Consider the following 15,580-nt stretch of genomic DNA (forward strand, 5'->3'; position numbering starts at 1 on the left):
TAACAGTGGTTGCAACAATTATCTATACGGTCACAGTTTGTGTCACAAGGTCACAGGAGGGGGAGCAGGCCTTTGGGGTGAAGGGAGGGAGAGGTGCCGGGGAGCCCCTGGGGACCAGGAGCAATGGGGGGACACCATACCCACGGGGGCCAGGAGCACCAAAATGCAAGTTCACTCAGGGTGCCATTTTCCCTAAGGCTGGCCCTGGTGGTAGTCAGGGGAAGGGTCTTTGTATCCACCCTTTGCACATGCTAGGCCCAAGAAAAATCAGCCCCATGTCAGTGGTAGACTGATGAGACAAAAAAGACCTGGTTCTTGAGATTAAAGAGAAGAATTGTGAACAAGAGGGAGAATGAGATCATTGTCTCCCCCTTACTCTCACAGATATTATGGAGCACACAGCAAGCAGCAATAACAATGGGAATGTTGGTTGCACTGAGGTCTGACCTAGTCAGCAAACAGCGCCAGTGAGCTTTTAAATGTCCAAAGGCACATTCTACCACCATTCTGCACTTGCTAAGCCTATAGTTGAACTGCTCCTTACTACTGTCCAGGGTGCCTGTGTAAGGCTTCATGAGCCAGGGGAGCAAGGGGTAGGCTGGGTCCCCGAGGATAACTATTGGCATTTCAACATCCCCAGTGGTAATTTTCTGGTCTGGGAAGTAAGTCCCTTCTTGCAGCAGCTTGAACAGCGTGGAGTTCCTAAATATGCGAGCGTCATTCACCTTTCCAGGCCATCCCACACTGATGTTGGTGAAATGTCCCTTGTGATCCACCAGTGTTTGCAGCACCATTGAGAAGTACCCCTTATGGTTTATGTACTGGTTGGCAAGGTGGTCCAGTGCCAAGATGGGGATATGCATTTCGTCTATCTCCCCACCACAGTTAGGGAACCCCATTGCAGCAAAGCCATCCAGTATCACCTGCACATTTCCCAGAGTCACTACCCTTGCTAACAGAATGTCAATGATTGCATTGGCTACTTGGATCACAGCAGCCCGCATAGTAGACTTGCCCACTCCAAATTGATTCCTGACTGACCTGTAGCAGTCAGGCATTTCAAGCTTCCACATGGCTGTTGCCACTCACTTCTCAACTGTCAGGGCAGCTCTCATCTTGGTATTCCTGTGCTTCAGGGGGGAGAAAACAACTCACAGAGTTCCAGGAAAGTGGCCTTACGCATGCAAAAGTTTCACAGCCACTGGGAATCGTCCCATACCTGCAACACTATGCGGTCCCACCAGTCTGTGCTTGTTTGCCGGGCCCAGAATCGGTGTTTCACTGTCTCAACCAGCCCCACTGCTGCCATGATGTTCCAATTGCCACAGCCCGTGCTTTCAGGAACGTCTGTGTCCATGTCCTCATCAAAATCCTCCTCTTAGCCCAGTTCTGCATATACTCCAGGATAATACGTGAGGTGTTTACAATGCTCACAACAGCAGCGGTGATGGTAAGCTGAGCAGGCTCCATGCTTGCCGTGGTATGGCATCTGCAGGAGAGCAGAGTTGCAGCAGAAGCAGTGGATGATGACAGTTAGCAGCCCTACTGCACCGTCTGCGGACAGTAGCACCCAGGACACAACTGCAGCAGTGATGGTGAGCTGAGCTGAGTGGGCTCCATGCTTGCTGTGGTATGGCATCTGCATGGAAAAAAGGCGTGAAACTATTTTCTGACATTACTTTCACTGAGGGAGGGGCGATTAATGACATGTACCCAAAACCACCCATGACAATGTTTTTGCCCCATCAGGCATTGGGAGCTTAACCCAGAATTCCAATGAGCGATGGAGATTGTGGGACCTGTGGGATAGCTACCCACTGTGTATCACTCCCTAAGTTGATGCTAGCCATGGTAGTGAGGACACACTCCGCCGACTTAATGCACTTAGTGTGGATATAGGCAATCGACTGTATAAAATCGATTTCTAAAAATCGACTTCTATAAGATCAACCTAATTTCATAGTGTAGACATATCCCTCAGTAAATTTGCGGATGACACTAAGCTGTGGGGAGAGGTAGAAATGCTGGAGAGTAGGGATAGGGTCCAGAGTGACCTAGATAAACTGGAGGATTGGGCCAAAAGAAATCTGATGAGGTTCAGCAAGGACAAATGCACTTAGGACAGAAGAATCCCATGCACTGCTACAGGCTGGGGACTGACTAGCTCAGTGGCCGTTCTGTATAAAAGGACCTGTGGATTACAGTGGATGAGAAGCTGGATAAGAATCAACAGTGTGCCCTTGTTGCCAAGAAGGCTAATGGCATATTGGGCTGCATTAGTAGGACTATTGCCAGCAGATTGAGGGAAGTATTATTCCACTCTATTCATCACTGGTGAGGCCACATCTTGAGTACTGCGTCCAGTTTTGGGCCCCCTGCTACAGAAAGGATGTGGACAAATTGGAGAGAGTCCAGCGGAGGGCAACGAAAATTATTAGGGGGCTGGACAAATGACTTATGAAGAGAGGCCGAGGGAACTGGGCTTATTTAGTCTGCAAAAGAAAGAGTGACGGGGGATGTCATAAATATAAAGGGAAGAGTAACCACCTTTCTGTATACAGTGCTATAAAATCCCTCCTGGCCAGAGGCAAAATCCTTTCACCTGTAAAGGGTTAAGAAGCTAAGGTAACCTCGCTGGCACCTGACCTAAAATAACCAATGAGGGGGGAGAAAAAGGCTTTTGTCTGTCTGTCTGTATGATACCTTTGCTGGGAACAGATCAAGGATGCAAGCCTTCCCACTCCTGTAAAGTTACTAAGTAATCTAGCTAGAAAATGCGTTAGATTTCCTTTTGTTTTTTGGCTTGTAAAATTCACTGTGCTGGAAGGAATGTGTATTCCTGTTTTTCTGTCTTTTTGTAACTTAATGTTTTGCCAAGAGGGATTCTCTATGTTTTGAATCTGATTACCTGTAAAGTATTTACCATCCTGATTTTACAGAGGTGATTCTTTTACCTTTTCTTTAAATACAATTCTTCTTCTAATAACCTGATTGATTTTTCATTACCCTTAAGATCCAAGAGTTTTGGTCTGTGTTCACCTGTACCAATTGGTGAGGATATTATCAAGCCTTCTCCAGGAAAGGGGGTGTAGGGCTTGGGGGGATATTTTGTGGGAAGACGTCTCCAAGTGGTCTCTTTCCACTTCTTTGTTTAAATCGCTTGGTGGTAGCAGCATACAGTTCAAGGACAAGACAAAGTTTGTACCTTGGGGAAGTTTTTAACTTAAGCTGGTAAGAATAAGCTGATAAGAATAAGGGGGTCTTTCATGCAGGTCTCCACATCTGTACCCTAGAGTTCAGAGTGGGGAAGGAACCTTGACATGGTGACAGAGCGGTGGGATCATTTTGAACCAGAAGCACAGCAGGATTTTAAAAGGTTTTGTAAAAGGTGATTAAGATGTTAATCGTTCCAAAGAGGATGGAGCTAGGCTGTTCTCGGTGGTAGCAGATGACAGAACAAGGAGCAATGGTCTCAAGTTGCAGTGGGGGAGGTCTAGGTTGGATATTAAGAAAAATGATTTCACTAGGAGGGTTGTGAAGCCCTGGAATGGGTTACTTAGAGAGGTAGTGGAATCTCCATGCTTAGAGTTTTTTAATGCCCCGCTTGACAAAGCCCTGGCTGGGATAATTTAATTGGGGTTGGTCCTGCTTTGAGCATGGGGCAGGGGTGAAAGGAAGGCGGTATGGGCTGGTACAGCACACCAGTAAAAAAGTGGCCGCCTGTAGCGGCCTGTACAGCTGACTTTAAAGCGCTGCTGTGGCAGCGCTTTAAAGGACCCTGCTTTAACATGGCTGCTCTTTTTGCGCCTCCCTGTTGGCGGCCTTGCCGGGTCCCTACTGGCAGGGCTGCCGCCGAGGGAGGTTGCAAAAGGGGCAGAGACCTTAAAGCGCTGCCACGGCAGCACTTTAAGCAGGGTCCTTTAAAGCGCTGCTGCGCAAAAGAGCCCTGCTTAAAGTGCTGCAGCTCCCGAAGCCCAGGGGTTAGGGGAGAACAAGTAACATCGTCCCTCCAAGGACAAGGAGGAAATGGGAAGCTGAATGAGAACAAGCTGGGTTCTTAGGGGCTGGGCCATATCACTTCCTTCTCACAATTGACTGATAGCCTGAAAAGCTATCATAATGAATCTGTGGACCTTAGTACAAAATAAAATGCAAATTTTACTTAACATATATGTACAGTGTGTTAACTTTATATTAGTATACAATAGTGTTTGTCATTAGAAACATAGCATTTGAAAACAGTTACCCACAATAGTAACTGGGATACCACAGTTTCACTCTTAAAGAGAATAAGAAAAAACGGTGGCAACTGTCATACTTGTTGACAAGTGTTTCTTTTTTAACATTGAACAATCTGCTATAGAATCATAAATAAGGCTAATCATTATGACTTTAAGCCTATTAATAAAAAGGCATCTCCTTTCTTGAGACTTTATCTTGTGATGATTAGATGTAAACACTTATGAAACTGAAGGCTATGGGTTTTAAAATCACTGTGCCTCTCCTTCCTTTCTGGTCACATTGTTCAGTGATATTATCCAGCCAAATAAGAGGTAAATGTATCAGTAAAAATCCTCCTTACTGGGATTTAGAGGTACAACTAAGGTTTTATAAGTGTTCTATGGGAACTTATGCATGACACAGACTTTCATAAAATTTATTTTTCTGGAAGAAGTCTGGAACCCACTTATTAGTTCTGAATTTACTGGAATAGTTTTACTCTATAGCTGATAGTGCTAAATGTGTATTACAACTGACTTTGCATAGGAGGAGTGGCAAGGAGTATTTCACAATCTGTTAGGTGATTAGAATTTTTAGGGCAGATTACCCCTTGAATGGCAGTAACTGGTAATGATGTTTTGTACTAACAGAACAAAGTGTTCAATGGAGCCTTGGCAGATAAGGCATTAATAAGTATCAGAGCTGACTTGGTTAATGAAATGATTTGCTGACGCTTCTCTTTGTCACTCGTCTGAACTTTCAAGTTTAGTGCCAAAGGTTCACTATATATAGCTGAAGCCAGCATTAAATGCTCCCATTTTATTCAGACCTATAACCAGCTACTTGTTCCCTTAAATCTTTTCTAGGGCAGTAATTTCAGCCAGAATGGTGAAGCTTCAGCTGCCCAACCCAGGCCTGGACAATAGGATACCTTCCCACACAGAACTTGAAACCACTGAGAAAGAAGAGGCTGATACGAGACCAAAATGGGATAACAAGGCTCAGTACATGCTAACCTGTATAGGGTTTTGTGTGGGATTAGGAAATGTATGGCGATTTCCTTATCTCTGCCAGAGCCATGGAGGAGGTAAGTTTTTAATTAGCTTTCTAAGTATATCTATTTTGGTATATATTTTGGTATATATCTTGATCAGATATATTGCTTATAGGTAACAGTACAAAAATGTTCTGTTTTTCATATTAAAATGCATGGTATATTAGAAATAATATAAATGCAATTTCTTACTTAACACATATATTGCAGTAACATATACACAGTAACCTGTATTAAGCAAACACTCAATAGTCTGATAAAAATCACTTGCTTGATGGAGGTGGTTTTCAAATAAAAGTGATGCCATTATGTACTCAGATATTTTGAGGCAGTGTCTTAAGATAAGTTATCTAGTAAGGGGACAGACAGATTTCATTGTTACTAAATGCTATAAATATAGTTTAATTTCACATTAATTTTTAAATATATTAAATATATTTTCATATGTAGTATGTATTTTTGAACACAGAAACTGATCTAACAAACTGCACTTCAAGGGCATGATTCTGAGAGTGGCTGAGGGAAAACTACTGTTGAAGGTATATAACACATTTCCAGGGGTTTACAGCTTAGAGGTTTTGATTAGCTTTGGACTGATACATGGTATATCTATGATGTCAGAATAAATACAAATTATGATAGTGGGGTGTAGCACCTCTAGAGTTAAAGTTGAGAATAGTTTACTGTTTAACAGCCAAGTTTTCTAAGTGCTCCAAAATCCACATGCATACTCAGATTGCCTTGTAATTTACTATATCTCCTTGGTTTCAGGATAGTGGTCCAAATGTGAGGTCATTTGAACAAGAGATTCCTGAGATACCGCCCCCAGAAAATATTATTTCAATTGTTAGGGCTCCCACTTGCCCTCCCTTGGTTCTTGTTATGCAGACAGAAAGCAGAAGACCAGAGACCAAAGTGCAGGCAATATGATGTTTATTGGGGTTACCAAGCAAGCATAATCCACAGCTCTGTACACCTGCAGAGCTTTCTCCCGTTTCCCCTCCTCTTTCTTAGCAGGCTCAATTATACCTGCAGTGCACATCCTTGGCACCACCCCTTAAAATTTATAATCATATTCTGTTTTGGGTGGTCGTGAGTCTGGGAGCTTTGGTACCACCTCTTTTGTACCCCATTGGAGGAGTAGGGAGTGAGTTTGTGTCCTGGCCAAGGCCAGCTTTTTCTTGTTTTTTAATGTTTTTCCCTCCCATCCCCCTTGCCCCTCCCAACTGGTTGCTTGACCTTATCTTGGAAAAGGAGTTGTACATTCATATATCAAACTCCCACCATATCCAGCAACACTTTGACTCTAATCCTCATTTTTTCTCATTATACTAAAAACTGCATTTGGCTAGGCAGAAGCAACACACCCTGTCTTTATTCTTTGTTCACACGTCAGAAAGGATATAAGAATATCAAAAGTAAAATGGGTAAACAAAACCTCAAATTCCATCTCAGACAAATATACAGGCCTGAATGCAGTATCACTATCACTAACATCAATTTTTTACAATCATCAATTTTTTGCACAAACCTGGGCCTCAGACTATGGCACTGATTTTCCCCACACCAATAATACCTAGCTGGCTTTGATTTCAGTTAGTAGCTGGCACCCAGAGTCCTTTTAAGAAAAAAAATATTTTAAAAGTTTTTCAGGGAAAAGATTGGATCTACAGTGTATATCACACTTTGGCACTATGCCAGAGCATCTGGACTGAGACCCTGTAGTAAACCAGAGTGTTTGCAGACAGCATGCTATCAGAGTTACTGGTTGGTTCAAGGTGACCTACTGTGGCCATTGAACTTGAGCCACACCCGTGTACTGGAAGATTAAGACCTGCCCTCAGTAGCTTTCTGAAAATGTATGTTAACACTCTTCTTGTGTTCTGCTCCAGAGAGGCAGGAACTGTGTAAATGGGCTTCCTTTAAAAATTTTGCTGTAAAAACAAAATTTCTGGATAAAAGTGTTAGTATTTCAAAGTGGTCTAATATTATGCATACTGATACGTTCTGAAAATTGTTATGCCTCATAAGGGCCAGGTCACAGTATGGTTCAAGTTTGTAGTCCTTTGATCCAGGAATTCTTCAGATAATGCCTTCCCCACCCCCCATGCCTCCATCAGGAGCTGCTTTTAATATTCAAATAATTCTAAAATGCATGTGCATATGGAGGTTGTCTTGCAATTTGGTATGCCGCAACAAGGACTGGAATAGAGTTTGTGGTGCAAAAGTGGGATCGTTTGGTTAAGGGATTCCTGAGACACAGCCTTCCCTAAAATGAGATGGTTATAACATTTTAGAGGCAAAGCTATAGAAAATCTAAGGGTCTGACCCATTTATAGCATGGACTACCCCTGACATTAGCTATTGAATGTTACCAAGAACCAGTCTAGAACTATTTCAAAAATTATTGCATGCTAATAGCTTTAGCACCTTTGCTTACAGACAGTTTACATCTGTGAGAGTTATTGTTTCCTCAGAAACTCCTTGGTGAGCACTACTCTCTGAACCATACAGTGGATTAGAGGTGTTAATACTGCTTGTTATATGCTAAGACTATGAGTTCAAATCCTTTTCTCTGGAGTTTTCCATCCTATGTACATTAGTACTTTCAACCCATCTTTTGTTTGGCATCTGGGGCCACAGTGTGGTAGTATGAGTAGTGTGTGCAATTTTGAGGAAGTTCAGCAACCCATGGATGTACATCCAATGCCGTCTACATATCTATCCAAGTCCCACCCTATGACAATTTGGATGGGCTGCGTTGTATCTGGGATATGAAGCCACGTATGACTGTGTTAGACTGGAATGACATGGGAGGGACTATTTGCCACATTGAAAATGGCACCAGAGAGGCCAGCTCAAGAGTCCCAGTCAGGCCAAACTAGTTATTTGCTGGGATAGACAATAGGCCTCACAGAGTGGGTCTAGATCAGGCATGAGAAGGGCTTGGCACAGGCACACAGCCAAGACCAGGGTGGAGAGCCCAGAATAGACATGTGATGATACCAGGATGAGAACAGGCACACTTGGTGTATGTGCAAAGCGCTTTGTGCTCAGATTGGAGTATATTCAGAACTGGATCCAATTCAAGGTCCGGGCCCTGCTCTTTAAGGTCTATAGCAGCCTGTAAACAGGCTACCTGCAAGACTACCTCTTCCTTCATGAACCTCACAGAAAACTCAGAGTGTTCAATCCTTGATTTAACCAAGTGTATGTTCAGTATTGCTGAGAGGAGTGGAGAGGGAAGCATGAGCCCAGCATAATTTAGGCCAGCCTAACAGCTGCTCTAGGACTCTTGTGCTGCTGAGGATCGGGAGGAGAATTATGTGCTCTGCCTCACCCTCTGTTTGGATCTGACCCTCCTTACTTGCTTTGGGTGGGGAGAGTGCGTGGCATAGAACAATCTGTGCTAGTTTTATGCCAGCTGAGTATTCTGCTCTGTCAAGGGAATTCCTGAGCTGCCTCTGAAGAAGAGCTGTGTGTCACTTGAAAGCTTGTCTCTCTCACCAACAGTAATTGGTTCAGTAAAAGATATTACCTCATCCAGTTTGTCTCTCTGTCCCTTTAAAACAGATTTCTGGTTGCTCTGTGGTGTCTAAACAGCACAAAGCAGCTGGATTAGAGGCCAAGAACTGAGCACAGAAACTATCTGTGCCAATGGTGGAAAGTTCAGGATCCAGCTGCAAAGCATGTTACATGCAGAATCTTGGGCAGTGGAACAACAGACCAGAGGAGAGCAGAATGAGTTCTGATTTTTTTTGTTTTCAGATTCTTGCACAAAATCTAATGTTTTATAGAAGCCTATCATGGGGATAGCAGAAGTTGAAGAGTAGGTAAAAAGAAGATTAGAAAAAAATCTAAATATAATCAGCCAAATAGTTGCATAGTAAGAGCAGACCCTATTTTTAATTATATTTTATGCTAGTTTTAAGACATGTATTTGGTTACTAGAAACTATGATGATCACTCTATAATTAAGAAATCGAAAAAGCAGCCACAGCAAAAACTAGGCCATAAAATTTTACCCAGTAATTCATGCAATAATTTCTGGTTGAGCTAGAGCTTATATCTTGTAGAAAAACATACACTCTTGATTTAAAGAGTCCACATGATTGAGAATCCAGCACATACCTTGGTAAACAAATTCCTTTCTGTTAAAATGTGCACTCCATATTCAACTAGAATTTGTCAGCCTTCAATTTTCAACTATTAGATCCTTTATGCTTTTGTCTGAGAAAGAGATTTTTTTTCTACTAAGCAGTTTCATACTTACAATGCTCTTCCATGCAGAAAGAGACATGTCTGAGGTTTATTACAACATCTGCAGGTAACCTGTTCTGGAGCTTAACTGTCCTTACAGATGGAAGGTTTTCCTAATATAATGTAAATAATCTTTGCTGCAAACTAAGCAAATTACCGCTGTTCTATACATTTGGTGAACAACTGATGACCAGCCTCTTTATAACAACTTTGTACGTATTTGAAGATTTATCATGGGTCCCCTCAGCCTTCTCTTCTCTAAACCAGAGATTCTGAAACTTTTTTTTGCTGTGTGCCTCCCCACCCCTGGCAAAGATTTATATTCCATGTGTACCCCTCCTGCCCCACCAATATGGGAAACCGAAGAGACATAGCCCAGCCAGCTAAAGTGGCAATACCTGGGAGAGCAGGAGGCAGGGGATAGTGGTTTGTGGGTGTCTGGGAGGATGCAGGGAGTAGAGGGTACCTGAGGAAGGTATGGGGTTGGTGCTGGGTGCCTGTGAGAGGTGGGAGACAGGGGCATCTCTTATTCACTTACTTCCTCCATGTGCACACCTGTCAGGAGTAGGTACCAGCTGCTCAGCTGCCTCCACCTGTTGCTAAGTGGAGTAAAAGCACTTGCAGCTGGATGGGATGCTCCACCTCCTCTGCACTGCTGCTTTCTGACAGCCTGAGGCTACAGCTACAGCGACCCCTATCCCTCCCACCAAATGTGATGCCTGTGCAGTGTGCATGCTGCCTGCCTAATCTGAATTTAAGCGCCCTCCCCTGCCCCCCAACACACAAACCAGTGTAAAATTTCCAGTTAGGCAATAGCAGCAGCTTCCTAACATCATCACCAGGCAGGGCCCACAGGATGCAGCTGACTCCTTGCTGCTCACTAATCTTCTGATGTCATTGCACTCCCTTCCCCGGGAGGCCTGCCCACAGTTTGAAAACCAATGCCATAGACCATGGGTTCTCAACCTTTTTCTTTCCGAGGCCCCCCTTAATGTGCTATAAAAACTCCATGGCCCAACTGTGCCACCACAACTGATTTTCTGCATATAAAAGTCAGGTCCGGCATTAGAGGGTAGCAAGCAGGGCAGTTGCCTGGAGCCCCATTCCACAGTGGGCCCTGCAAAGCTAAGTTGCTCAGGCTTCAGCTTCAGCCCCAAGTGGCAGGGCTCAGGGTCCCGGGCTTCAGCTTTGCACAGCGGGGCTTTGACTTTCTGCCTTGTGCTCCAGTGAGTTTAATGCCGGTCCTGCTTGGAGGACTCCCTGAAACCTGTTCATGACCCCCCAGGGGACCCCGGACCTCTGGTTGAGAACTACTGCCCTAGACTAAAACTGCCCAATTTTTTCAACTTCTCTTCACAGGGAGGTTTTCTAAATCTTTTATAATTTTTGTTGCTCTCCTCTGGATTCTCTCCAATTTGTCCACATCTTTCTTAGTACTCCAGTTTAGGCTTCACCAGTGCTGAGTAGAGGGGGGCAGTTACCTCTTTTGTCTTACCTATTAAGTTACTATTTAATACAACCCTGAATGCCATTTGTATGTGTGTATATGTTTAAAATCAGGAATGCTGTCCCTGGGAAAATTCACATAAATTTGACTGCGTTCTGAGTTTTTTAAAAAAAATCTCATGCTGACAGGCTCAAAAGAAGTTTTTTAGAGCCTGGAAACATTCTCCAAAGATTCCAGCCCCCCTGAGCATTCTCCATCCCCACATAGCTCCTAGCTGTCATCAGATTAAGCATAATCCATTCCCACAGAGCAACGCATGTTACAGCCCATGACTGCAGAGGCTGTGCAGGAATTTGCCTGCAATTGCTCCTCCTGGCACCAGAACTGAGAGAATGGAAATTGTCTCTCCTAGGGTCTCAATGCTTCCTCCACTGGTGTCCAGACAAGAAAGAGAAGAGGGAAGCAGAAACAGGCTTCAAGGGAGAAATGGGGCAGATGATCTTGAGGGTGGAGAGATAGGGACACAGATACACAGTGTCAAGTACATGCTAGGAGATAGGGACAGAAGGGGACTGAGAAATAGGGAAAGAAGGATCTGTGTCCATTGGAGCAGACTCCTCTCCATAACCTAGAATCAAACCTAGAATTCCCAAGCTTCAATATTTCTCTGCTGTCAGCAAAAACCTGTGACACGCACTGGTAAAATGGGTCTTTCATCTCCCTCTAGTGGCTGATCCACATAGAATCATAGAATATCAGGGTTGGAAGGGACCCCAGAAGGTCATCTAGTCCAACCCCCTGCTCGAAGCAGGACCAATTCCCAGTTAAATCATCCCAGCCAGGGCTTTGTCAAGCCTGACCTTAAAAACCTCTAAGGAAGGAGATTCTACCACCTCCCTAGGTAACGCATTCCAGTGTTTCACCACCCTCTTAGTGAAAAAGTTTTTCCTAATATCCAATCTAAACCTCCCCCACTGCAACTTGAGACCATTACTCCTCGTTCTGTCATCTGCTACCATTGAGAACAGTCTAGATCCATCCTCTTTGGAACCCCCTTTCAGGTAGTTGAAAGCAGCTATCAAATCCCCCCTCATTCTTCTCTTCTGCAGACTAAACAATCCCAGTTCCCTCAGCCTCTCTTCATAAGTCATGTGTTCCAGTCCCCTAATCATTTTTATTGCCCTTCGCTGGACTCTCTCCAATTTATCCACATCCTTCTTGAAGTGTGGGGACATAAAGGATAACAGCTTATTATTGGTTTCAGAGTAGCAGCCCTGTTAGTCTGTATTCGCAAAAAGAAAAGGAGTACTTGTGGCACCTTACAGACTAACCAATTTATTTGAGCATAAGCTTTCGTGAGCTACAGCTCACTGTAGCTCACAAAAGCTTATGCTCAAATAAATTGGTTAGTCTCTAAGGTGCCACAATTACTCCTTTAGCTTATTATTGCAATCAATTGCTCCATTAGCTCAAGTAATAGAAATCTGTAGCTCTAAAGGTGCCAAACCTCTTTATAACCTATGGGGACAATATGATTCAGTGTGATGGAATATATTTTTTCATTAGGCTTTTCAAAAATCATAGGAAATTAAATTAAAAAGAAAACAATGCATTAAAAGAAGTTAAGGTTACAAGGTCAAGAGTTAGGAAATTCTTTGCTGCTTTAATTCAGCAGAGGGGTGCAGCTCGTCTTCAGTTACATGATCACATATTTTTTCCCACAGGACTCCTAACTCATTTAGTGCAGATTTTTTAAAGGTATTTAGGCATCTAAAGATAAAGATAGTCACTTTTGAAAATCCCAATGTGCCTAACTCTCATTGAAATCAAGCTACATAAATGCTGTTAAAAATCTGCTCAAGGTGTCTCAATTTGGTCATCCAAAATTAGTGGGCACATGGCAATTTTGATCTTAATCTCTGTGCCTCTTTTTCTTATCTGTAAAATGGAGATAATATCAACATTCTGCCCCAGTGGGGTGTTGTGAAGATAAATTCATTAACAGGACCAGCAAACAGAGTAGTTTTGTGAGGGAGTTCTCCAGGTGGTGGAGGAGAGACGATGTGATCCTTATCTGAGTTTGTCTGTTTGTTAGTTTGCTTAACATGTGCTTGTTTGATTGAAGATTATAGTGTGGTAGGTTCTGGGGGCTATGTGCTGAGCTAAGCAGCCTGCTAGGCAAGGCTGAGAGCTTACTAACAAGGCTCTAGTCTGCTATCCCTTGATCCTTAACCACTTTAGGATCCGTTGACAAGGAAGAGAGGCTAACTCAGGGAAAACACTGATTTAGAAAGCCAGTTCCTAAGTGACCAGAGGAGCTAGCAAACAGGAGTGGCAAACAAGGGAATATGCAAAGCAATTCTCAAGGTGAAGGAGGAGAGAGTATGTGATCCTTGGGGTGAGTTTATCTGTTAGCTAGCTGTTACCACTCAAGAAAGGAAGTCACCGTGCAGAGTTCTCTGAAAACATCCACTCAATGTGCAGCATGTTGTAGCAAACAGGCAAGGTACTAACAAACTTCAACAGGACTTTATTTTTCAAGTGGAAACCTCTTTACCAACTGCTGCTACACCCTCGGTAGCTCTCACTCAGCCTCCTCAGCTTCTCCCCACTCCTTCCTGTTTCCTGTCCTTTCAGACTTCCAAGAGACAGTGCTCCCAGTTCTAATAATTACAAGCAGCATCTAAACACCACATTCCCTCCTCTCTTAAGAAACTCTCCCAATTAAAACGAACATTGTTGTTCTAACCACAGGAACAAATATGAAATAAAGACACTATACTGTTGGCAGAAATATTATACGAAAACACTGTAGATACTACATAACACAGTCTCTAGTCCAGACAGGTGGTCATTTGGGTCTGACAGGCTGTCTCTCAAGCCCCCGGTTCCAGTGCAATGTCTTGTTGTGTTGATACTACAGTGAAGTCATCCAATGAAGACTGGGTGTTGGCATAATCTCCTCTTGGTGCATAGGCAGGTGCAAGATAAGAAGCATTCCATACCCGCCGATCAGAAGGTCTATAGGTGTAAGGTCCCTTCTTCTCTATGATTTTAAGAGGAGCTGTGAATTTATGGTCCCCTTTGCGTAAAATTCCAGGTTTTCATATTCTAACGAAGGAACTATACTCAAACTTTGGTTCCTTAGCACCCAGCCACTTGTCTGTGAAAGCCTTATACTTTGCTTGGTTCTGTTTAACTGTTTTTCTCACATCATCCTCGGTTGGGACATTAGGTCATGCCTTTAACAATCCAGCAATGTTCAGTATAGTATTCATATGTTTCCCTGCAGTAACTCTGCTGGTGATATTTGTATTGTGGCATGTTGTGTAGCCCGGTTTGCTTTCAAGAAGTCAGTAGTGAAGGTTATCCACAATCGCCCGTCCAGTTTAGCCATTTGCAAACTCTCTTTCAAACTTATCTTAAACTGTTCAATTTCCCCATTGGCTTGAGGGTAATATAGGGATGACCTTCTGTGTAAAATTTTCCTCTCTGCTAGAAAAGTTTCAAACTCTAGGGAAGTAAATTGACTACCATTATCTGAAACTAGTTTTTTGGGGCTACCTTCCCTATTAAAAAGTGAAGAGAGGAACTTAATTACTGTAGCAGAAGAGATTTGCAATGTAAACGCTACCTCAGGCCATTTACTGAAATAGTCTATTAAAGTGATGGCATAACAGCAGTCACTTGGAGCAGTATCAAAGGGTCCTACAATGTCAATTGACACTTTTTCCCATGCAGATTCAGGAAGAGGAGCAGACTGTAATGAGGGGTACATGTCAGTGCTGTCTTTTCATGCATTTGGCAAGTGACACAGGATTTTATGAGTGCTTCATTTTGAGAGTCCATCCCTGGCCACCAATACAGATCCCATAGTTGCTTGGTTCTGACAATTGCTTGATGAGTATCGTGTGCCAGGTGTATGAGTTTTGACTGTAATTATTCTGGCACAAGTAGCTGGTGTGTACCTAGTAGCACACAGCCATCAAGCAAAGAAAGTTCATCCCAAACTCTAAAATAAGGCAGCAAAACTGGGTAAATGTTTTTAAGGTTACTGGGCCATCTCTTTGTCAGAAATTCCGGTAGTTTTTGTTGAATTGGACACGCTGAACAAGCAGCTTAAAATTGTTCTTTTGTAACTGCAGTAAGAGTGCTTTAATAAGCGCAACTACTACATCTTCATCCTCCGGTGGACCATCTGGTGAAGGCAAAGGCAGGTGAGAAAGGCAATCAGCTACCACATTTTGGTTTCCAGGCTTATATTCCAGTCCATAATTGAAAAAGAAAAGTCTTGCAGACCATCTAGCAATACAATATCCTACTCTTCCAAGTCCTTTCGTGGTGAGCAATGTCATCAAAGGGCTGTGGTCTGCGCAACTTGAACGTGAGGCCCCACAGGTAAGTTTTCCATTTTTCAGTAGCCCAGACACAAGCAAGTGCTTCTTTTTTGACTGTAGAATATTTTTTCTCAGCATTACTTAGTGTCCTTGAAGCAAATGCAACAGTCCTTTCTGTGGTGTCCTCATGAAGTTGTGTGAGGACAGCCCCAAGTCCATAATCAGAAGCATCAGTAGTTACAATTTTGGGAAGCATGACTG

At 43.3% G+C, this 15,580-nt stretch overlaps 1 protein-coding gene across 1 annotated transcript in view; it reads left to right on the forward strand.

Moving 5' to 3' along the window:
• The first annotated feature begins 5,017 nt into the window (after positions 1-5,017).
• Positions 5,018-15,580, forward strand: part of SLC6A19 (solute carrier family 6 member 19) — an 82,683-nt gene continuing 72,120 nt past the window's right edge. Inside the window, exon 1 of the mRNA XM_073332433.1 lies at positions 5,018-5,308. Coding sequence (XP_073188534.1) covers positions 5,107-5,308 — 202 coding nt within the window. The 5' untranslated portion in view covers positions 5,018-5,106. The remainder of the gene's footprint in view (positions 5,309-15,580) is intronic.

The sequence above is a fragment of the Lepidochelys kempii genome, chromosome 2, assembly GCF_965140285.1.
Source record: "Lepidochelys kempii isolate rLepKem1 chromosome 2, rLepKem1.hap1, whole genome shotgun sequence".
NCBI classification, from domain to species: Eukaryota; Metazoa; Chordata; order Testudines; family Cheloniidae; genus Lepidochelys; species Lepidochelys kempii.